The sequence below is a fragment of the Gallinula chloropus genome (genome assembly GCF_964237585.1).
Source record: "Gallinula chloropus genome assembly, chromosome: 1".
In the NCBI taxonomy this organism is placed as follows: domain Eukaryota; kingdom Metazoa; phylum Chordata; class Aves; order Gruiformes; family Rallidae; genus Gallinula; species Gallinula chloropus.
In genome coordinates, this window is record NC_140085.1 from 85,352,257 (window position 1) to 85,376,748 (window position 24,492).

General features: G+C 52.0%; 2 protein-coding genes across 2 annotated transcripts; one reads left to right on the top strand and one right to left on the bottom strand.

Moving 5' to 3' along the window:
• Positions 1-606: 606 nt before the first annotated feature.
• Positions 607-3,878, bottom strand: LOC311199444 (protein Wnt-4a-like; the record flags this gene model as incomplete). Its single annotated transcript, XM_084273542.1, has 5 exons — positions 607-1,074; positions 1,769-1,911; positions 2,234-2,365; positions 3,219-3,457; positions 3,814-3,878. The coding sequence occupies 5 exons, from the start codon at positions 3,876-3,878 to the stop codon at positions 607-609; spliced, it is 1,047 nt and encodes a 348-aa protein (XP_084129668.1).
• A 9,348-nt stretch (positions 3,879-13,226) lies between these two features.
• On the top strand, positions 13,227-14,339 carry LPAR5 (lysophosphatidic acid receptor 5; the record flags this gene model as incomplete). Its single annotated transcript, XM_084271189.1, has 1 exon — positions 13,227-14,339. One exon carries the CDS (start codon positions 13,227-13,229, stop codon positions 14,337-14,339), a length of 1,113 nt encoding a protein of 370 aa, XP_084127315.1.
• Positions 14,340-24,492: the final 10,153 nt, after the last annotated feature.

Genomic DNA, 24,492 nt, shown 5'->3' on the forward strand with positions numbered 1-24,492 from the left:
ATGCTTATACCAGTCAGTAGTTCTCCCAAGGATTCATCTTAGTTGTATAAAGAGTTCCTTCATTTCACAAATGTCATTTGTTCCCTCCTCTCTGACATCGCCACTCCACTGCACCCCTCAGTGACCCCTCTCTCCTCCAGGGTGGGTCCCCATGCTCCCCTGCTCCACACCCTGATGTTTCTCACTTGCTGCAGCTCATGTGTTCCCCTCAGCACGGGGCCTCCAGTGTGGCCTTGTCCCCTCCCAGCCTACCAGAGCCAGATACCCTCCTGGTACCTCAAGCAGCATGCGAGGAAGGAGCTGACATATGCGCTTTGCTTTCCATTGCAACTGGTTTATTTCTAGAGTTTAAGGGTTTATGGGGTCTGTGTCCTCCAACCCTCCATCCAGAAACGTAATTCAAACCACGGAAAGCCCAGTGAGGCTGGCGAGATGGTGCCAGGCAGGGGCACCAGGGCAGCAAAACCCCACACCTCCTCCCCTCCCTCTCAGGCCGTGTGTCTCCCCCAGGCCTTCCCCCACTTCTCTCTCCCCAGGCTGTCCTCTCCTTGGCTACCTGGCATTCCCCCCCGGGGGTCTCCCGCCGCTCAGACGTGCCCACCCCACTCAGCGGCAGCTGTGCAGCTCCACGAGGGGCCGGCACTGCTTGCACTTGACAGCGCAGCGCCAGCGGAACTCGCAGCTGCACCGCTCCACCGCCCTGGCCTGGGCCATGCGGAAGGCCCTGCCGCAGCACAGGAGCTCGCAGCCGTCCATGGCTGGGGATGTCCGGTTGCACTGCCGGCCGGAGGTGCCGAAGACCCCACGGCTGGAGTCCTGGTCACAGAAGTCTGGGCTGGCCAACAGATAGACCAGATCGTGAGTGGTGTAGGGCTTGAAACGAGAGTTCTTGGGCACCAGGAGCTTGCGGGAACCGACCCACTTGAGGTGAACCTCTGCTGCCCCCTCGAACTTTTCCTTGAGGACGCTGCCCACCTTGCGGAACGGGGGCATGACCTTCCAGCACGTGCGCACCTCGCAGGAACCCGACACACCATGGCACTTGCACTCCACCTTCATGTGGGCCAGGAGAGCCTGGGGAACAGGAGGCAGATGCTAGCCAAAGCCAGCACATGCTGGCCTATGGCTCCAATACCTGTGGGACCCCCAGCCATCGCCATTCCTCCCCTGCATCTCGCATGGAGCTGGAGAGTAGGGTCAGTGAAGGGAAAGGAAGCAAGTCTTTTTAAGCCAGGCCAGTATGAAACAGGAAGGAATCTTCTCTGTAGGAAACAGGCTGGCTTGGGTCTACAAGAGAAATCCCTGAGGGAGGGGAAGAAACAGGAACTGGCTCTGCCCCATGGGGCTGGGGGCTGGTGTGGGGGGGAGAACAGATCTATCCAGAGGCAGAGGATGTGCAAGGGGCTAGATGTAACAGCGGTCTCTAGAAAGGATGGTGTCTTTGCTCAGGAGGCTCCGGAGGCATAAGGAAGCCCCTTCAGAGCAGAGTGGGAAAAACTAATTCACTTCTGCAAAAGAGGCCAAGGGAGGTAAATCACAGCTGGGCTCTGTGAGGAAAAGGTCTCTCTCTGCAGGGAGGTGAGCAGGGAAGCTGGCAAGGAGCCAGCTTGGTGCGGTTGGTGCAGTGCTGGGCTGCAGAAATGCAGCTCTGGGAACTCATGGCTGCCCAGAACTGCTCCTTAGGGTAAGGGGGCCAGACCAAGCTCTGCCTAGCCAGGGAGAAGCTGAAGGGCCAGGCTTGCTCCCCAGCCCTTGCTCCTGCCCTTACCTTCCTTCCAGCCTCATTGTTGTGGAGGTTCATGAGCGCTTGGCTGGAGGAGACACCGCGTTTCCTCTCGGGGTTGTCTATGAAGGCTTGAGAAAAGGCAGTCCCGTAAGGTAAGTTACCAGAGCAGCCCGACCATTGGAAACCTGCAGAGGGAAAGTAACCAGGAGATGAAGAGGGAGAAACCCTGAGAGGAGCTCCCAAAGGGCTGAGGGACATGGAGAAGGGAAGTGTCTCCTCCCCTGATGTGAGTCTCCCATATGGAGAGGCTCATTTTATCCCACCCCTCTGCGCCTTGCCATAATGCCTCTGGGAGCGTTATGGCATGGGTTTTTTCAGAGGGCTGACGTTGGAGTAGTGGTGCAGTCAATGGTGACCCATGACTGTGAGGACCTTTGTGTGACACTCTGGCTGACGTCACGGGGTCTCCTCTGTCACTCCTTCCCTGCCACTAGCCTCCTCCTTCACCTTCAGGGCTGACTCCTCGGATCTTGTGGTCACAGCCACACTTCTCCAGCTCTCCACGGCTGCAGGCACGAGTCACAGCAAAGGCAAGGGCAGCAGCAGAGATGGCGTGGATGAAGGCAGATTCCCGCGTGCCTGCAGGGGGGCGAGAAATGGCACCAGTCTCAGAAGGGGGGAGGCACTGATGGGACATGCTGGAGGGGGTCAAAAAGAAGCTGTGACTGCATGCAGGAAGGATGTGCTCAGATGGTGACGGCTCAAGAGAAACTGTTGTCAAGGTGCTGCAGAAGCCTGGAGCCAGCAAGGGAGGCAGCTCTGTGGAGTCCTTTGTCTCAGTGCTCTCACCTTTGGCACCCTCATTTCCTGGGCCAGGTGTCAGCAGCCCACAGGGGAAGTGAAAGGGGAGGATGGTGGGGGATGTCAGGGGCTGAGCCTCCCATGCAGAGGGGTTTGTCAGGGAGGAGCCTGATGCCTTGTGGCTGAGAGCCAGAGAGACCCTGTCCAAAACTCCCTGTATGACTCCTTCTGTGCAAATACATGTGAAATCTGTTACATGCTGTTTGGGGGGTGTGTGTGTGTGTGTGTGTGTGTGTGTGCATAGGCAGATTCTTCTTCCCTGGCACTCAACAAAAAGGGGCCACAGCTTCACGGAAAGCTGGGCTGGTGACAGGGTCAGGAAGAAGATGTATCAGTCTGCAGCACCGGTGCCCAGAGTGGTCCAGGTGGGACCAAAAAGACAAGCCTGGCCAAATGAGGAAGAAGTTTACCCAGAATATTCATATTTGCAGCAGCACATGCATTTGTTTCAGTATGCTCTGTGTTAGCAGCTCTGTCAGCAACTGGAGGAAGGCACTGGCCACTCCTGGGCTGGTTCCAGTGTGGCCCACTGAACACTAGGCCAGGAAAGGCTGATGTGTCAAGGGCACCCTGTGGGCATGCTGAAGGGACCTTGTGCCAGCCCTGCCTGCACCATCTCCCCCTCACTGACCTTGGATCGCGACCTTGCCAAAGACCTGCAGCCCCTGCAGAATGGAGCAGTTCCACCGGTGAGAGTGACACTGGCACTGGCGCTCCTCGACAGCCAGCTCGGCACCTCGCTTCACCGCATCCATGGCTTCAACCTGCCGCTGGCAAACACGGACCTGCTCTTCTACCAGACCGGTCAGACCCTCGCAGCCACGGGGCTCCCGGAGGGCTGCCCGCAGAGAAGGCTGCCTAGCCAGGTACCTGTGGAACAGGGAAGGCATTCAGTTACAGATGGGCTAGAGCCAAGGCCATGTCTGTGTGGGACTAGTCCTCTACAGCCTTACTTTAAAGCAGAAACAGGGCGGGGAAGGGGATGTGCCACCTCTTGTTTGTGTCAAATTGGACATTCCTGCTCCCCATCCTGATCCGCACATCTTCAGCTTCACCATCCTTCTCCCTTCGTGTCCCCTGAAACAGCCCTCCTAATGTGGTGCTGCTTTTGGGTTACCCAGGTTCCTTCTTCCACCCTTTCTCACAGATCCATCTGTTTTCTTGGGGGACAGCACCTCCCCCAGGGACTTTCCAATCCAGATAACACAAGTGCAAAGCATACTTACAGCCAGGTCGTGGCAAGGATGTGACGCACAGGGATCAGCACCACATACAGCCACACCATCTCCATCCCGTCCCTGGCAAAACTCCACCTTCAGCCACGGTGTAAAAGCCACATGAATTCCCTCCTTCCACAGCCCACTACCTGTGCTCGACCGTTGCTCTCACAGCAGCTCCAACCCAACACTGCAAAGTGTGGGTAGACCCTGCCCTGGGCAATCACCATGGGCTGCCCTGGTGTGCCTGCCAGCACCAGAGACCTGGTGGCCCACAGCAACCTGGCAGGTTGGCCCTGCGAGGGTATCCACACTAGTGCTGTTGCCTACGTGCAGCTCGGGCAGCAGCGTGGGAGAGCTCTGAACTAGGACTCTGGGGTGGACATCCATCAGAGGGAGGTCACATGGCTGGAGACAGCATCAGTGTCAGACCGGTGGTCTCAGCAGATGATCTGGTTGTCTTCCTCTGCAGTAAAGTCACTTCATCACCAAGAAGCAGCCTGGTCAGCAGCAGATAGAGCCTTCCTCACAAGAAACACCTGGAAGCACCAAGCAGCTGTCACTAAACTGACCAGCTCATCATCACTTTGCCACCAAGCCTTTTAGGGAGCCAGAGAGTTTCCTTGTGGTGATAGCTCATGGGAGCAGAGAGGGGAAGGACTGCCACCTCCCTCATCCCCAGCCGCCGTCCTTGAGGACCCTCCCTCATCTGCCTCCTCCAGGCTGGAGATTCTTCTTTACTACCTCACAGCCCACGTAGCTACAGCAAACACGCAGGCTGCTCCCTGGCTCTCTTAACTCTTTCCCTGACATCTCTCCTTATGCCCCTCTTGTTTTCTTCCCCATAGCAAGAGGGACAGTCCTTGCCTTTCTCCTAAGCAGGCATAAAGGAGTGGCTGTTCCTCTTAACAGTGGCTAGCCCTTTCCTAAGAGCTCCCACGAGTCCAGGAAAATGCGAGTTGTGTGACCGGGGGAGCTGAAATGTCCTGGGAGAAAAGCCTGCCATTCCCCAGAAGACCCAGGAAGTGACAGCTTTCCCTGAGACCCTGGAAATTGAAACTCCTTACATGGCATGGAGGTTTCTGCTGTACCTGTCCAAATCATTCACAAAGTGAAACATGGCTGCTGTGGCACTGCTGCAGTTCTTCCACCGTGGCCCCACATGTGGGTGTGCTGGTTTTGGCTGGGATAGAGTTAATTTCTTCATAGTACCTAGTATGGGGCTGTGTTTTGGATTTGTGCTGAAAACAGTGCTGATAACACACGGATGATTTTGATACCCCTGAGCAGGGCTTACACAGAGCCAAGGCCATCTCTGCTTCTCATCCCACCCCACCAGTGAGTAGGCTGGGGGTGTACAGGGAGTTGGGATGGGACACAGCCAGGACAGCTGACCCCAACTGACCAAAGGGATATTCCATACCATCTGGTGTCATGCTCAGCATTTACAGCTGGGGGAAGTAGAAGGAAGGGGGGGGATGTTCAGAGTGATGGCATTTGTCTTCCCAAGTAACCAGTGCGCATGATGCGTCCCTGTTTTCCTGGGGACAGCTGAAAACCCGCCGGCCCATGGGAAGCGCTGAGTGAATTCCTTGGTTTGCTTTGCTTGCACATGCAGCTTTTGCTTTACCTATTAAACCATCTTTATCTCAACCCACGAGTTTTCTGTTTTACTCTTCCGATTCTCTCCCCCATCCCACCAGAAGGGGAGAGAGTGAGCAGCTTCCTGGGGCTTAGCTGCCAGCTGGGGTTAAACCACAACGGTGTGTAAAGCCCTTTGCTGTGCTCTTCCACATTGTCCTGCACAAAGAGAACTGAGGAGTACTGGGGTTATTAGTCATCCTTTCAAACCCAAGCAGCCCCTCTGTCGCAACACACTTTCCCCCACTCTCCTTGCCTTCCCAGCTCCCCGTGTCCCTTGTTCTGTTGGGTCCTTGCTCATGTTTTCTGGACTCAGCACTCCAAGGTGACAGGCATGTTGGGATCTGCAGCATCAGGGTGTAGCCTCCGACACACCCCCCAGTGATCTGGTCTTACCTGCTGTCGACTCAGACAGTGGTGAGGAAATGCCGGGGTTGCACAGCTCCTCCCCGTGAGCTTCCAAGACACAGTGAGGGGTGTGAGTCCACTTAAGGGGGGAGAGACGGAGTTCGTGGTCTGACGCACCAAGCCCCAGTGAGGTGAGTGAATCTGGCTGGGTGAGGAATGCTGTGGGGGTGCACAGGCTCGAGGACTAGGTGCTACTGTGCCCTCCTCTTCTGACACGCGTTAGAGCCGGGACTGACAGGCTCAGCCAGGTGAGTGCACATGTGTGCAAGGGGCAAGGGCTGCAGGGCAGGGGTCAGTTTCCACTGAGCGTGTCAGAGACTCCTTTTCCAAAGGGAGAAGGAATCTGCAGGCCTCTATCAGTATCAGACCCTTTACAGGAACTGAAGATACACAAAAGCTGTGAGAACAAAGAACCCATAAACTAGGAAGTGAGAAAGAGGGTCTGGTCAAAAAGGAGAGGCACTAAAAAGGAGCAGGGTGAGATCAGTGTTTTGGGTGCTATTGTGCCCTCCAAGGATTTATGAGCAGCAGGAGCACACATCGCTTGGCATGTCATTCCCTGAATGAGAAGGCAGTGAAGGCGGAACAAGAGAGGCAGGGAGTGAGAAAGTCAAACACCAGCAGGCAGAGGAGCTGGGCAGGGGCTGCAGGCAAAGAGGGAGTCCACACGGACAGCCCCTTCTTGGGGCAGCTGCTCCTGGGGGGAGGACGACAGTAGGATTAGGAGTGTCCCGGTGGCCCCTGTCTTCTTCCATGTGTCCTGGGACTGGCAAACCAGAAATAGGATTTGAGGCAGCAGAGCGCCAGATGCACTTCTGCAAAGCCCTTCCCAAGCCACACTTGGCAGTGCTAGGTCACAGATGTCCTGCTAAATCAGCCCTTGCACTTAACACTATGCCTTCTGCAGCCTCACATGATGTGGGAAACATGCCTTTGCACTGGTACCTCTCCAGAGCTTCGCTGCACTCATTTCCTTGAGTCCCTGAAACATGCCAGCAGTGCACAGCCAGGGCTGGGGGCAGGAGCTTGTCCCCAGAACACCCAAGCCCATAGGACTGTCAGGTCTCAGAGCCTTTGTACCAGCCAGCAATTGAATCAACTTTGCTCTCACTTCTCATATTTCACTTCTACCTCCTGTTCAGCAATATTTTGGGTAGAGAAATGTTTTCATTTTCTCTTGTCAGTCCTGGGGGTGTCTGAGTTAGCATGGGAGCAAATGTGAGCACGTATTTGGCACTATGAACCAGGGCAGGGCTCCTCAGTGGCAAGGATACCAGGGTGGTTCTTTTTTCATGATTACGTTTGCTTTCATAGGATGTGTTTTAGCTTATCAGCTTTGGATAGCAAAGTTCATGCTTTGTGGCCAGCCAGAAGTGCATCAGGAAGTGAGAAAGGAGGGGAGACGAACTGCAGCATGACAGATGTAGAGCCAGCCATGGCACGTCTGTGATTTGGATGAGCAAGTAGACAAAGACCCCACCTCGTTCTGTTTTGATTCAAGCCCCGTGCAGTTTTGGTGCCTGGATCGAGACCTCTGCAGTGACAGTGACCACTAGCCAGCGCACACCCTTGGCTTTTCATCATCACAGAGGTAAGAAAGACAACAGCCTCGAGAGAGCTGGATGGTCTGGGGGCACTGACTGGTCCTCGCTGGCTGTTGCACATGTGCTGCTGGACCTGACCGTGAGGCACTGGGGAACCCCCTGCATCTCTTCAGTTGCCTAGTGAATCTAGTAAGGCAAATCTCTGTGTTTATTCAAATGGAGGCTTTCTTTGGGATCCTCTAGTACTAAAAGTGTGGGGAGCCTGCCAAGCTCACTTGCCAAGGTGCCCATGGTGAAAGTTCTCTTCCATGGGTTCCTTGGGAAGATGAAGGAGGGGGTGGCACCTCTGGGGACTAGGCAGTAGCAGTGTGATCAGACCTCATGAGTTAAATACAGAGGTCTCCGCTTTGATGTCATGTATCTCATTAAAAATAAGCTATCTTTGGGGTTCTAACCATCTCGATAATCCAGTTCCTTGGTTAGAAAAAGGTGAAAAGTGGGGCTTAAATATCACCTACAGCAGGTAACAAGCGTCTCAATTTATGAAAAAATATACCTTCCATTTCTAAAGCAAAGGGGCCTGTCGGTTGTTTTTTAAGGTTTGATGTGGGTTTGGTTTTTTTTGGTTTCAGATTTACAAAATGAGCTGGTGCAACTTACATTCTCAGCGCTCCCCTCTGCGCCCCAATGCTCCACTCTCTGCCTGCGCCTACAGGGCAACCTCAAAGCGCTCCAGGGTTTCAGCCACACAGAAACTCTGGCCCTGTGACATGCTCGGCATCACTTTTCTAGCTGTCTTTCCCCACCTCATTTCTTAGCTCCAGCATGACTCTGTGTCCCAGCCATACTGTGCTCCCTCAGCGTGTCTGCAGTGCTAGGAAGGCAGTGGTGATGGGTGAGATGGTGTCAGGAGGGAAGATGCCCAGGACCAGGCATACATCTCACCTCAGGGCATCCTTGCCTGCTCCAGCCCTTGTATCGAGTACAGCTAGGGTTTCAGACACCCCAGAAGGAAAAAATCAACCCCCTCCATGGGTTTTGCATGTCCTGTGGGGACTTCTTGCCTAAAAGTTCTTTTTCTGTCCCTGGCGACAGGTGCCCTCCCTGGGCCCAACCTATGGTTTACCTCAGTCTGGCACCCCACACCAGCCAGGGCCCTGGTCGGCCATATGAGTGGGGTAGTCACAGAGGGGGATGTGTGGGAGAGTAGGGCAGTGTATTCTTTACAACTTATTTTTTGGGGTTGTCTGCCCATCCTCCAGCATCACATTCTTCTCTCCCCTCAGACAGCAACAGCAGTCCCCCATCTCACACCTATACCAGTACTGCTTCCTCCCTCACTGGTGTTTTCCAGTTTTTGCAGTTCTTCCTCCTCCTGCAGCAGTTGCTCGTAGTGTGTGCGTGTGTGTGTGTACACATGCACATGTGCAATGTGTTCTGTCATTCTCCCTGTCCCCCCCGCCAGTGCAAAGATACTAACAACAAAAAACCTGCAAAACAACCAACCAACCAAAGAAAGAACAAAAAACACCACAACCCTCCACCCTCTCCCCTCTTCCCCCCAAAAAAGAAGTAGTTTCTGCCTAGGTAGCATCCGCAGTTTGAACTGCTCAGAAAAGGGCTGCTATGAGGAAGGACATGATCTGGGCAAACGGCCCTCAGCAGATCATATTGTCCTTCACTGAGAGGGAAAACAATGCTTCCTCCACTTACTGGGCCACATAAGGTCAGTTGCCAGAGAGTTCCTTCAGGATTTCAAGGCAGCATCTCATTGTGAGGAGGAGGATGATTAAATTGTGGTACCCTTGCCTCTTTAGGAAGCTCATGACTTGAGACCTCTTAGCAGCTTTTGTGTAGTGCAATGAGTACTGGAGATTCTTTCAGAGGCACCTACAAAGAACATGGCCTCTGGCTCCCAGGTCAACAAGGATAATGCAGCCGGTTCCAGCTCTTCCTTCTCCCCACTATCAGCCTGCTTTATGCATAGCTTTCCTCTTCAGTGAGTGACAGTCAAAACAGTACCTGTCCAGGGCTCTGAGGAGAAGTGCTCCATTTCCACAACTTCGTCTTCCCAAACATCGCGCATGTACAGACCTCATTTCAGGCCTCTCAGATCTTGATGACTGTATCTGCTATGTCAAATTTGAGACCATCAGCTTGGCTTCACTGACACCACCATTAGTGGATCCATTAGTGTTTCCATACGCCCACCAAAAACAAACAAACAAAATTCCTCTCAAAAAAGCCCAGTGGATTTTCCACTCCTGGTGATCTTTGCTGCCAGTTTAGAACTCTGCTGTTCGGTGTGTGGAAGACTGAGGTGCCAGCATGAAAGGAAAGGCCACTCAGAAATAAAGACAGTGGCAGGAAAAAAAATATAAGTAAGTTTCTTGCCCTGGTGTTGGTGTCCGGGAAGCCTGGGGAAAATCCACCAAAGGGCTGTCTCTGATCTAAACAGCAGTGGTTGTGGAGCAGCAGCCTGCTCTAAGTGGTGTCTGAAACCACGTGGCTCCTACCCTAGAGGCCAAAAAACAGCTGAAGGGTGAAAGACCTGACTAACCGTGGCCTAAAAACATTTGCTTAAAACTGCCTTTAGAGGCTCACGAGCAGGCAGCAGACTTCTCTATGTAGAGGGTCCGGCCTACAGATCGGGCCCTCAGTTCCCTCCAGAAGGGAATCCCCTAAGACAATGACCCATCTTTTCTTCTTAACAGAGGCTGTTTTGACGGTTTGCTTAGGGGGTCTTGTCCTAGGGAACACAACCTCAGGAGTCATTTTCCTATCAGCTGTCTCATTATCTGGCTGGTCCCCTTCTAGTAGGGCCTCCTATCTATTGCTCAGGGGGACTTGGGGAGGAAGGACAGGCATGGAAGGCACTCTCCCACTGCCCTTACCATGTACCTGCTTCCATTCATCCCTTTCATTTAGACTGCCCTGCCTGGGGGAGGGTACAGGGTCACTCTGGCCCTGGACACTACCTACTGGGTACTCACTGGGAGGAGAGAACCTGGCTCCACCTATCTATCTCCATCTCCTCCCTAATGTTCATGAGTCTGTCTAGTTTATCTTTGATTTGAGATAAGGCTCTTGGGGGATTCCAGACCAGGGAGCTTCATGTCTATGCTGAACAAATTAATAGAAGCTATAATAAAGGAAAAAAAATAAATTGGCATGCAGTTGGATCTAATTATTGGGGAAGAATCATCATGGCTTTTACAAAGGGATGCTGTGCCTCACAGTTCTTTGAAGGAATCAACAAGCATGTGAACAGTGGCCCATGAGGACCTCCAAAAGGCTTTGAAAAGGGTTTTCACCGGTGCCACATAAAGGAATTTAGGGAAAATTGCTACCTGGTTAAAAAGTGCCTAAAAGACAAGGCAGAGAATGAGGGTGGGTTTTCTCAGTGTGGTTCTAAGACACAGTGCTGGGGCTTGGGCTGTTTGACTTATGCATGAGGGATGAATAATGAAATAACAAATCTGTTGGAGACACAAAATTATTCCAGTCAGAAAAGATGAAGGTTGGCTGCAAAGAACTACAGAGATTAAGAGAAGTGTGAGTGACTGGCCATAAAATAACGACGGAAATTTCATCTAGCTAAGTGATGAGGAAAACCAACCTGAACATTACGCCTTGCAAATGAGATCTTCGCCTCCTCAGCTCAGTGCATCCACATCATCCACCTTGTGTAGGTTTTGTGCACCCCACCACAGGACTCACAAAAGGCTGTAGCAGAAGTGGAAGGGTTCTGAGAAGGGTAACAAGGACAGAATGGCTCCTCTGCAAGGAAGAAGACAATGAGCCTTTAGCCTCAAAAAACCCAAACCCAAAACATTACATGCTAGATGTTTATAAAATCATCAGTGATAAAGTGAAGGTGAATAGGGATGTTTTTCCCACTATTTCTTCCAGTGCTAAATCTAGGAACTGGGTCTAGCAGGCGCTGATTCAAAAGTGAGTAGAAGAAAGTGGTTCTTCACCTGAAATGCCATTAAGCCATGGAACTTCTTGGCACTCCTGGAACTGTATGTCATAGATGGTAAATTTTGCATGGACTGAAAACAAATTTGAAAAAATAATGAAAGAAAAATTCCCTGAGGACTGACGAATACAAATACCTCACCTTTGGCTCACCCTGGGCTACCATATGGTGGAAGCAGGAAGAGAATTTGAGGGATCATTGTTCTTGCAGGATACCTTCACCATCCATGATTTGAAACAGAATACTAGCTGTAAACAGACTGCTGATCTCACACAGTATACGCCATCCTGACATATTAGGCATTCTCTAGAGGTGCTTATTGAATATCTTGTGATAAAAATAAATTTTCTGTGGACACAAGTCACCTTCACTTGAACACCTGGCTGGTCTGGGTACGTTAGAGCCAGTCATGGTCTCTCACAGAGTCTGTCTCAGTCTTGGGCACGACAAAGGTCTCACCAGTCTCATCAGTCTGCAATCAGTGCAAGGTTTTGGCTCTAGCAAAGCTTGTCATGCCTCACTGTGAGCTGCTAACTCTGTTCTTTTCCAGTAACCACCCTGCAGGTATGGCGGGTTGCTGTTAAATCCCCTGGAGCCTTCTCTTCTCCCACTGAAGAAGTCTGGTTCCTTCAGCATCTCCTCACAGGGCAAGTGCTCCAGCTGCCCGACCTTTTTGGTGGCCTTCCACTGCACTTGCTCCAGTCGTTGCCAGGGCGGTATCTAGAGTGGTCACACACCACTTTGGAGCCACAGGTATGTCTGTCCACACAAATCCCATGACTCTTCCCACTTTACTGTGTGCTCCCTTACCTGGGTTACTGCTCTGTGTTTCTGGGACAGGTTGCTTCATGCTTTATGGTGTTCTCAGCAGGAAATTGATCTGAGGACATCCAATTCAAATAGGCACCACTGGTCCCATGCAAGAGAGAACACCAAAGGAACTGTATGAACTTAGGCAAAGTAAGGAACTCTAACTAGCTGAGGCTCAGGTTTGTCTAGGTTGTTTCACCAAGTAGAAGGACGTAGGGTAGAGTCAAGTCTATGTGTAGTATAATTTATTTATTTTTAATCTGCAATGGCTGTACAAAGTCCTGTTTTTTCTGATACAAAACTGTACTTCTGCAGGTTGTATTTTAAGTTCCTTCCAGTCAGCATTTTCTCCCTCAGAAGGCTTGCTCTCCTCTTTTTCTTTCTCTCTCTCTCTCACCTTTTCTGAAACTGCCCTGACTACTTTCCCTATGTGCTACTGTGCTGTCCCTTTCCTGTGTACACGTGCTCTCAGCAGTGATCAAAGTGACATGCATTTTCTAGGGCTGAGTGATAAATGATTCTGAACAACAACCACCTTCTCTGTGATCTGGCTTCTTCTGCCGTGTAATTACTTTTCTACTGTCCATTTTGCTTAGTCTCTTTGGTTTCTTCATGAGTTCTTGCAGCAGAAGCCATTATGGTTGGGTTTTGACCTTTCAAGGGATTTCTCTCTCTCACTTAAACTCTTCTGTCTTGGTCTTTCACTCTGACCAGGGATTGTGCCGACATTCAACACCTGGCAATGACCATCGCATCAGCACCCCCATAACCACTGGAAAGTATTGCTGAACTAGAGGCAGAAGCTGACTCTAGCTGGCTACATTACCATCCCTGCCAGATGACCACTGACCAGCTATCCAGACCGGCACCAATCAAGAGAGACATGTGCCCATCTATCTCCCACCTGCAGACGAGGCGAATGGCCTGCGCACAGCTTCTTAGAGGGGAATGACTTCGCCCAGAGCTTCTCCTTGTGCTGCCTTAGCCCACCAGCAGGCTCAGCCATCTCTGTGAGACCCTCCCAATCTCCACTGGGCATGTCAGCTTCCAATGCGTCTCAGACATGCAAGGATTACAGCTTCAACCACCACCTGCTCCTGCCTGGCTACATCCTGATATTCATTACAGGTTTGGTGCTGAACGTGACAGCCCTGTGGATATTCATCCGCTACCTGCGCCTGAAGTCTGTGGTGTTGATCTACATGTTCAACCTGGCCGTGAGTGACCTCACCTTCACACTCCCTCTGCCGCTGCGACTCTACTACTATTTCCACCACCACTGGCCCTTTGGCAACACCCTGTGCCAGGTGTCTGGCTCTGTGTTCCAGATCAACATGTACGGCAGCTGTCTCTTCCTTCTGTGCATCAACCTGGATCGCTATGTTGCCATTGTCCACCCGCTTCGCTGGCGGCACCTGCGGCGACCCAAGGTGGCCAAGATCCTTTGCCTGATTGTCTGGATTGTCATCTTCATGGGCTCCATCCCCACTGCTATAGTCCACAAGCAAAACCACTGCGAGGTACAGAACCAGACCGTTTATCTGTGCTTTGAAAGCTTTAGCGATAACATGTGGCAGAACAACCTCTTCCCCCTCGTTGTAATGGCTGAAATCTTGGGGTTTCTCCTGCCTCTCAGCTCTGTGACGTACTGCTCGATTCGGGTCTTTCAGGAGCTCTGCCAGGCCAGCCAGACAAAGACCCTACGACAGCAGAAGACCATCCGTCTCCTCTTGGTCAATCTGGTCATCTTCATCATCTGTTTTGTGCCTTACAATACTACCCTGGCAGTTTATGGGCTGATAAAGGCCCGGGTGGTGAAGGTTGACAAGGAAACACAGACCTCTGTGCGCCAAGTATTAATTGTGACAATGCTGTTGGCCAGCATGAACTGCATGCTGGACCCCCTGATCTACTACTTTAGTACTGAGGGCTTCCGTAACACCTTTAAGAAGCTGCGGCGGGGACAAACCTGGGACTCAGACACAATGATGCTTAAGAATCAGGTGGTGGAGAACAAGTCAAGCCGAGGCCGTGCTGCCTCAAAAGTAAAACAGTTCCCAGCCAAAAACTTTATCCGTCCCAAAGAATCCTTGCCATCACTTCCTACTGCAGTATTTCTGAGCGGCCCAATCGAGGACTCGGAAATATAACCACAGAGAGGTCCTAACGTCCCCGAGTCACCCACCCAATAATTACAGCGAGGCTGTGGGGAGCAGCCCAGGGTAGCTGGGAGAGCACAGCAGGCTGTGTGCGGGTGAGCGTGGTGGTGCGAAGCTGGAGGGTGAAAGGTTGTTCTGCATAAACAGAGATGTCTCGGTGACGTGGTCCCACCTGACTCTTTTGGTACGGGCAACGAGGACTTGAAGCAAACCTAATGTGTGTAGGTCTGCCCAGCGTAGGTTCCTATAGCAAGCCCAACCTGCCTGAGCACTTTGCGGCTGCACTGTAGTGTGCAGCGGTTCTAGGGACAGTCGGAATGCAGACGTGGCACTCACCGCTGACAGAGTGAATCTAGTAGTGATGACTGAGGGGAACGCTGCTGGCTTTGTAACGAGGTGCTTCAATTTGAGTCTAGCTTGGGGCACCTAAATAAGTGTCTTGATTTTCCAAAGGAGTTAAAACATTTAGCGATGACCCCTTTTTGGGGTCAAGGAGAATAGCTGAGTGTTTAATACCCTTGCGGAAAATAGGTTCCTAATTGTATAGTAAGTCACAGACCTCAGCAAAACCATCTTTAGGAGGTATGTCAAGCACGCTTGTGCAGCTGTACTCACACACATGCAGCACGATGGGTACAGAGATACCTAAAGCAAAAAGGCTTGGGAAACGCCAGCACACTTGAAAACATGCCCAGCATTCATAATGGCCCCAGGAGACAGAGGAGGATACCAAAGCTGCTGTTGTTTCTGAAGATCTCGTGGACCTTGGTGGTTTGCACTTTCTTGTTGCTCGGCCATGGGGTGATTGGTTTCAGGTCTGAGTGATCTTCACTGCCAAAAGGAAATGGCCTTACAGAATGAGGCTGCAGTGAAATATGCCTGCTTGCATGGTTTGTGCACTCTCTTTCAGCCTGTGCTGTATGCCAAAGCCCTGTAAATCTCCCCAGAAGCCAAAGACCCAGCTGTGCATGGGCAGTGCCAGAAGCCCCAGCTACTCACTCCTGCCGGCAACCGAGTGATGCCTTTCCACCTGCACTGCAAAACAGCCTCTCTGGGGCCTCTGCCAGGACTCAGTTTGACCCAGAGGGGGTCCATTGCATTTTTTTATTGTTTTTTTTTAATATTAAAGGAATGGTAAGGAAAAGTGACAATAAATGCTGTTCAGAGTAAAGTCTTGGCTCTTCAACTTCTAAATTAGCAATGAATCTTATTTCCAGTCCCTACCTCATGCCTGCTGTGGGAATATATGCATTGTGACGCATCATGGCTTTGTATCACACTACAGTTTGGGAGATATGGGGTTTTAAATCCATCTTTCCAGCCTCCCTTGAAGACCTTCTCTTTTACTACAAGTGACTGTAAAAGCAGGTCTTCAGGAAGACTTGTAGAAGATGATGAGCCTCTCAACAGAGAGGTCCTTGTGTCACAGGCTGCCTAGGGAGACATATGCCCTAGGTAGGGCAGCTTCCTCCCCTTTCTCAGCCCATGCATCGCCAGCAGACCAGCCTTGAAATATGACTGCAGATGAAGGACATTTAACTGCAAGAGATGCAGTGAGAGAGGTGGAGGAGGGCTTGCAGGGCAGTAGGTATTTCTGTTTTGAGAAATCGGCACCGATGCGTGAATGTGAATCATTCGTGATGCAGTGCATCTGGAGAGGAAACAAAGCTGTGTGCACACCTTCTGCTAGGGTCTGATGCTACTCTCTCATTCCAGTAGTGGAGTGATGTTGCAGCAGCTGCACTGCTGTCCATTTTCACATCTTCCTCACAACCTTCCTCCTTCCTAGGCTCCTTTCCTTGTCCCTGTTCCTCTGGCCTTTTCTCCCTTCCCTAGATCTAATACACCATGCACCTGAGTATCAGCACAGTCTTCGCTGCTATGTTTTCTTTCCTGCCCAGGGAAGTTGATTTTTTTCTTTCCTTTAACTTGGCTACAAGACTGTCATAGATTCAAAGAAAAGATTTGGGTGGGAAGGGACGTCTGGAAGTCTCTATCCCAACTCCTTGCTGACAGCAGGTTGTTGGACCAGTAAGAGCTGGTTGCTCTCCAAAAGAAAGGGCTTCCCCAACAACAAGCTCCCAATCCTACAGCACCTGAGCAAGGTGAGCAAGGCAGGTATGTTGATGGTAGCCAGGTTCAGCTGAGAATTCAGACTGTCAGACAAGCACATGGTGACGAGGCAGGTCCAAGGTCAAACTAAGAAGTCAGCATCAGGATCAGGTCTGGAGGTAGCAACCAGGGTGAGCCACAGTTTAGTGATTGCCAGACAAGTCCATCATGACAAGGCAGGGCTTGGGTCAAGGGAGGACAGCCTACTACCCATGGGTCTGGATCAGCACAGAGCCTGCCAGGCACAAGCTAGGCTGCCCAGACAGGAGCCAAGAGCAAAAGCACCAGGAAAAAGGCAGCTCCTGGGGCAGGGGGTTAGCCCTGGTTGAGGATGTGAGGGAAGGGGCAGCCCTCGACCCCACTGTCTCTGATTTGGCCTCAAACTCACACAGGCAAAGTCCCAGGAACAGGGAGGATGCACTTGGGACCCTGAGCTAGTTCAGGTTGCTCAGGTCCTTGTTCAGGTGTCTTCTGAGCATCTTCAAGAATGGAGATCGTTCAGCCCTTTGGAGCACCCATGCCAGTGCTGAGACATGCCCCAGGGAGAGGCTTTTCCTAGTGCTCAGCAGGAATCTCCCTTGTTGCAAGTCATGGCTCTTATGTTTTCTCAGGGCCACCACGAGCAAAGTCAGGCCCCATTTTCTCTGTATCCTTCCTTTAGGTAGAGGCAGGCAGCAGTTAGGTCCCCCCCAACTCTTCTTCCCTGGGTTCAACAGGCAGCTCCCTCAGCCCCTCCTCCACACACTCCAGCAGTCTCAGTGACCACCTGTGGGACTGTCCACAGTTCGCTGATGTCCCTCCTGTACTTATGGACCCAACACAAGACAGACTAAAGAGCAATGATCCCTTCTTTCCACCTCCTGGCTGCACTCTTGATAACAGCACCCAGTACATGGGAAGCATCAGCACAAAGGGTGGTGCTCCCTGGACTCTGGTGCCTGGTGACATGGGACATGTCTGGGACACATGTGCATCACCCTTCTCCAAGTGTCCCTGGGACATACTTCTGCAGTTGGCATCCTCAGAGAGGCATCAGACTTACCTGTGTTTGGGCAGAGATCCTTCAAAGGCATACAAGCTTGCCAAGCATGAATGAAATGTCAGGTGGCAGATCCCACTCCATTGGAAGAGGCCACTCCTCTGCCAAAGACACACTATTCCCCCCCAAAAAACAAACCCCACCACAGAGCTTCTAAAAAAGAACAGAACTTCTCAAAAGGAACATGAAAAAAAATAGTATTTTATTATATTTTCATTCCTGAAAATAGTGGAACTATTTTTACCTGGAACATTTTATAAATATTCCACCTCCATCAGAGGAAATTTTAGCTCAAATATTTTGACAAAATTATAAATAACTGAAAACCTGATCTCCTAATGAATCCTATCAACCAGTTTAACAATAAAGGGGGCTGCTGGTCATGCCACACACACACATTCCTGACTTTGGGTTTCTGAAGGCTTCCCTTAATTGTTGTGTGAAGGCAATGGCAAGGGGTGTGGGGGGTGGGGGGCTGTTAGATTTTGTCCATTTGGTTTTAAATAATTTTCAGTTTCCATTGGGGTTGTTTCATTTTTTTTGAGGATTCCAGTCAAATGTAATCGCTTTGGATTCTGGAGGGGATTTGGGATATTTTTCATGTCTGCCAGAGAGAATCTGTGTTAGACAGGTCTTCTGCCTCTGCACTTTTGCCTCTGTTAGCCTGATTTTCTTGTTCCATCACATGGTGATAAAGAAGGGAGCATGCATGTACTGTCTCTCAGTGAAATGAGTCACTCGCCTTTATCTTGCTTTATAGCTTCTACTTTATGGGTATGTATTAAAAAAAAAAAGCCAAGCAAACAAATCTGAAAGTCCTAAGGTATGACAGCGTCCATCTCATCTGTCTGAGAAGAGCTTGTGACACGGTACCAATTGCTGCCAAGTGGAACCACCTCAGAGCAGGTGTTTAAATCGACAGGAACCAGCTACATGAAGTGCTGGTATTCGAGAAAGGGAAGGTAAAGGGGAGTATGAAACCCACCAAAGCCATTTGGAACCGTATGATTGACCCTCTGCATCCTGCTGTGGATTGGTATTCCCAATGAGTATGTGTGGGGGGAAAGGTGGCACTCGCTGCTCCCCTGTACTCTGTGTCATTCGCAGGTGTGATCATTAAACAAACGTCTTCTTATCAAGTCAGGCTAAACAAGTCAAAGGTCAGAGAGATGACAAGGAGCACGGAACGTTTATCCCATATAGATTGGACAGGGCGACTGCCAAAAATACAGCTTTTGATTTCTGGAGCAGACATGCCAGTCCCTTCTGGAAGCAGTCCCTTAGCTGGCTGACACAGAAACATATCTCTGTGACAATTAATCACGATCTCAAATGTATTTCATATTTTCTGGGAACGCGCTGGCGCTCTGGGTTTTGCAAGTCAGCTTGAGAAGATGTTTCACAAGTCGCAGAACAAGCCAGACTTAATCTTCAGATTGTTTTTATTGCTGCTCGTGTTCCCTCCGCCACACGCCGGCTGTGTGCCTCCCACCGCTGGATGTACCCCTCACACGACACATGTATTTCGTACTACAAGTGCCCCGAGCAACCAAGGCTGCGCCTGCTTTGCGTTGGGGGGGGAGGTCCTCCCCTCTCACAAACACACGAGTCACTCTGAGTTGAAACAGATGTCCTCCAGAGGTCCTTCCAAGCCAAATAATTGCATGATGCCATGACCTTGTGGTTTGAGGCGCCGATCTGGCGTCCGGAGGAATTGTCTCCTCCACCGCTGCTCCCTCCCGCAGCACCCTCTGCGCGCCCTGCCTGCCTCCCGGCTGCAGCTGGAGCCCTCGGCGCCGCGGCCGGGAGCGCTCAGCCTGCGCTTCGCGCTTCACGGGCTGCTTCTGAAGCCTTTCCCTTCGAACTCTCGTGTTTCCGCAGTGCTGACAGAACCTGGGCAGCGGCCGGGCTGCCTCTGCCGTGCCGCGGTACTGCCGCATGTCCCGCTGACCGAACTCGTCTCAGGGTCTCCTTGTGGTTTCCCGTGTCTCCGTGCCACCCACCGCCTCCCCTCGTAGGCGCAGAGAGATCTCTGGGCGCGGATCGATCAGGTTTTGTTTGGCTTGCGTAGCACCTTGCCCGGCGGGGCGGTGGTCTCTGAGGGCTCCCGGGCAAAATGGGAAGAAGCAGCCAGGTATCGCTTTGCCTGCTTTGGCAGGGGGGTTGGACCCGGTGATCTCTCGAGGTCCCTTCCAACCCCTACAATTCTATGATTCTGTGATCGCTGGAGAACCCGCTGTGCTGATAATTTTGTTTGAGGATGTTGGGCAGTCTGGACGTGCTAAAGCCGGGCACAGCTGTCCCTGCGCTAAGCTATCTGACTCGGCAACAGTGGCAAGGGAGCGGCGGTGCAGCCTTCCATGCTACCTGTAAAACGGCCGTGCCCGCAGAGACTGCCCGCTCCAGCCCCCGAAACGCAAGGCAACAAGAAAAGCACTTTCCTCTGGGAGGGCAAAGGGTGGAGGGCAACGGTCAGACTTTTCACCACAAAGTGACAATGAAAGGCCTTTCCTGACTTCAGGGGGGAGAGAAGAAAGAAAGGGAAAGAAGAAAGAAAGAGAAAGGCAAAGGGGAAAAAAATAAAAAGAAGAAAAAAAGGAGGGGGGGTGGGGTGTAGAAAACCTGAACTGACATACATCACTGAGCTATAAAGCATCCTGTCACTGCATCAGGAGCGGACTCAGATGACAGGATGTGACACTCAGCGCGGTGTGACACCTGGAACAGCCTGTCCCGGCTTCAGAGGGATACCTGCAGCGCCCTGCCCCCGCCTGTGGGGAGAGCACACCGAACCGGACCGGACCTAGCCGGCGCTGGCTGAAAGGAGCAGGGCGCTTTCACCGAAACTCATTGGGTTTTGTGACGGAAAAATCCGCTCTGAGCGGCATTAACGTTTGCCTGGGCGGCTTGGGTCGGTTGGGGGGAGGGGGGCAGAGCGGGTTATCTGAAACAACAAAAGAATTTCCCAATCCAAAGCAACGAGGCAGCTCTACGACCCTCGGCGACCGCGCACAACCAGCACGGGCAGAGGCGCGGAGCCTCGGGGGTAGATAAAAAGCAGGGAACGCCTCTCCCCCTACCATCCCCCGGTGCCCGGCGGGCGGAGCCGGCTGCAGCCCCCCGCCCCGGGGCCGCTGCCGGCGGGAGGGCCGCCATGAGCCGGGCGGAGGCGGCTGCCGCCGCCGCCGCCGTCGCCGCCTCCCCCCCACGGCTCCGCTCCGCTCCCCGCCCCGCCGCCCAGCCCGACTCTCGCTCTCCGCGGCCAACAGCGGCCCCTGGCGGCGGCGGCGGCGGCTCCGCGGGGCCGAGCCGGCGGGTTGCCCCGGCGGGGCGCTCCCGGCACACGGCCGACGCGGGACCGCGCTGCAGAGAACCGCCGTCCCCGAGCGCCTCGGGGAAGGACCCGGGGAGGTCAGCGCCCCGCAGCACCGGCCCCTTCCGAGATGCCCCGGGAACGGTGCCGCACCCGCCGTACCGGGCCGAGCGGGACGAAGCAGCCGCGCCGTGCCGAGGTCACCCACAGGCTGTCCCTCGGTCCGGACGCGGAGCCCACCCGGCGGGGGCTACCGGTGCAGCCGCTCCCCGCGCAGCCCGGCGCCCACCACCACTTGCGCTTCGCAGCGACTCTTAACGGCGCAGGACCTGGCTTTATGGGGCGGGGGGCACGTGTGCCCTGCCTCCCCGGCGGCCCCCTTCCCCCGGGTGCCTCCCCGGCAGCTCCCCGGGCGCGCTGGGGCCGGGGCGGACGCGTGTCCGCAGCGCTCCCAGCCGGGAGGGTGCCCCGCGTTACCACGAAGCAGGGCACGGCTCTGCTGCTCGCTCTCTCCTCCCCCAGCCTTTGGGGAAAAGCAATTAAAAAAACCCCCAAAAAACCGGTGATAATGGAAAGAAGCTGTAAACCAGAAGGAAGTAAAGGTGAGAGGGGTTTTGCCCCGGGAGCCGGAGGAGAAGGGGAGTTAATTTTGTTGTCAGGACAGCGACGCCCCGGTAGAAGAATAGAGAAGCAACAACAATAAAAGCATGTGAAAGTAATCTCGCCTGTCACGCAGGTCAGTGTCTTCCGTGAGGGTTTTAACTGCTCAGAGCCCGGCAAATGCTGAGGGTGCACATTTAAGGTGGGCTGCAATAAATAACACACACACCCCAACCCTCCCCCCAGTCCCCCCTCCCCCCCCCCAAAAAAAAAAAAGAGGCTTGGAAGCGCTGCACTTTGGGTTCAGAAATGCCAGACTTAGTTTTCTCCTTGTGCATAGGTGTCACGGTTGTCCTTGGTTACGCAATGACAGATTGTTTCCTCCACGAAGTCCCTTCTTTGTTCCCCGGGTAGGAAGAACGCCGCTCGCAGAACCAGGGGGGGGAAAGTAGCTGTTTGCTATTTTTCCTTTTTTTTTTTTTTTCGTTTTTTCTTTTTTTCCCCTTCCACACGCAGTACACAAATCCATCAGCTATTTACTACACATACCCAAAACTCTGTTCCGCAGACAGAGCTGCTGATCTCCCCATGATTTTCTGCAGCCTTTATCATTAACGCATCCAACGGCTTCATAAACGTTAATTAACTTCTTCCACACGGGGCCCATAGCCGGTATGGTATTATTGCTGTTTTATAGGCAGGAAACTTAGCAGCTAAAATGTATGTTTTGAATTACTTTGGATGACGTTTCAGAGTCCTACATAGCACGTATACGTTCTCTGTGCCACTCCTACTGATTTCAGCCACAAATACAAGACCTAAGCTGTTCGGTGGATCAAACACCAGTTGTCGAGATGAGCGCCTTTCCAAGAAGGAGCAAAGAAGCAGTGGCTTTTGGGAACAACGTGGTGTATATGCTAATGCCCAGTATCACCTGGGGACTGTGGGGCAGAGGCAGGGGCTGGTAGGGTGGCAGCAAGGGGGTCCACAAACACTGTGCTGTTAGGAGATGAAAGTTTCGGATGCTTCTATATCAGTGTGTGGCATATAATGAGGGAGGGGAATTAGACGTTCTCATTGATGAGCATGCATTTGCTATAATTAGCATTACAAAAAACGTCATTGCAGCACTAGAGTCCCAGGTTACAGCCTTTTCAGAGAGGACAGCGAGGTTAAAACAAACAAACAAAAACCCCTGTTTGGGACGTATTCTGCTGTGGCTTATGGATAGCAGTCACTGCTGTGCTGCTCCTGAGAGCATTTCGGGGGCTGGGGAGGTGGGGTGTGTGTTATTAAAGACCCCAACCTGGGTGCTATGAGAGACCTGAATCTGGGATACTTGCGGGAAACTCCTTTAGCTATAGTAAGGATGCCTTGTTAGTGCTTTCCAAAATTACTGGGGACAAGTGGGGAAGGGATTGGTGCTGCCAGAAGCCGGGTTGGCCTTGGGGTGCGTAGCGATGGGTAACAGGGCACTAGTTATTGGCCTGGGAAGCCGAGGTCGCCTTCATGGCCTGGCTGCCTTGTTTGCACACATGGGGCATAACCTGAGCCACCAATAAGTACGTGTGATGCTCCAGGACCTGCCTCCAGAGCAGGGAAGTGATATGGGGGGATTAATCAGGAAGAAACGGTGACAGAAAATGACCAGTGACATCTGGCAGTTGGTTGCATAAAGTTTATTACCCAGCCAAAGAGCCCACGGCTGCAACCAACGGGAAGATGACGTCTTGGTTCAGAAGTAACATGAACGAGACAATTAGAAAGCAAAAGGGTGAGATAAACTGAAAGATGACATGGGTCATACTGTCATTCCACACTTTGTACCTCCTAATGGTGAGGGAAAGGAAAGGTACTGGGCAGGATGCCGTGACTTACCGGACAAGGAAGAATTAAATGTAAGAGAAGCAATAGGAAAATTCTCTGGCTACTTAATTTAGAAATGGTATTTATTGACATTAGCTGTTGCAAAGTAACTGCCAGTAGCAATATATCTTCAATCTGAGAAGTAGATTATTGCCACAGGCAGGGTGACATCGATGCTTCAAAGGGAAATGGTCAGGCTCATCTTTTGAGCTATTTTTGAAGCCTGGGAGGGCCCTGTTGTACATACAACTCTCCATTTTGCTTTCCTCAAACCTGACCCTGTGCTGTCCTTCTTCATGTCATTTTCTAGACACACAGTCTGGAAATACTAAGAAAAACTATTATCTTCCAAAAACCTGAGGCACTTCGGACCAACCTAATGCAGCTGGGAGTGTCCCGGGGACACCGAAAACATGGGATGAAGCTGATTGTGATGTTTTTTTTCACCATTTCTACTACTGGCCCTGGGCTGGCTTCTGTGGCCCTCTGCAGGTGTAACCTTCACCAGTGTAAAAAGTAAAAAATATATATTAAAACAAAACAAAACAAAACAAAACAAAAGTTTCCTACTGGTTTGCTTTGAGCACAGAGGTGGTGGTAGTGGTCCTAAGAAACAACATCCTGGGCACCGATGATTTGATCCAGCTGAGCTTTGTACCATTTTCCCTGCCTGTCGGGCTGAGTGGGTGGTGGGTGGGGATCTCAGTCCATCTGAGTGCTGTGGAGGGTACTTGACCAGCTTTGTGTTTCAAACTGCCAGGGTTGCCTGTGAAATGCCAGACATTGCACTGCAACAAAGCCTGAAAGGAGCAGGAAACACTCTGAAACCTACTGGAGAAGACACTTGTGGCTCCTCACCAGAAGAACATTTTGAGATTCTGACAGCACAGTGACCCTTCCAAGAACACAAGATCTCCATAGCCCTGTGTCTCCTTGCTTGGATGCCAGGGAAAATGTCCAGAACAACCTTTTGTCTCGGCTGTTTGGACTCATGCCACAGTGATGGATGCTTTTGGAATCTGAGATGGGGCTTTTCTTGTGTCTGAACCTGCAGCCACTTGGAGCTTACAGCTTCCCGGTCTCATGTAGCTCATGGGTGCCAGCTGATACTCCTTGCCATGCACCAAACCTGCACCAAATCCACCTCAAGTTCCTTCCCCAAATAGCTTAGGGATACACAAGCTATAATTTTGAAGAGAGATGGTCAAGAAAAG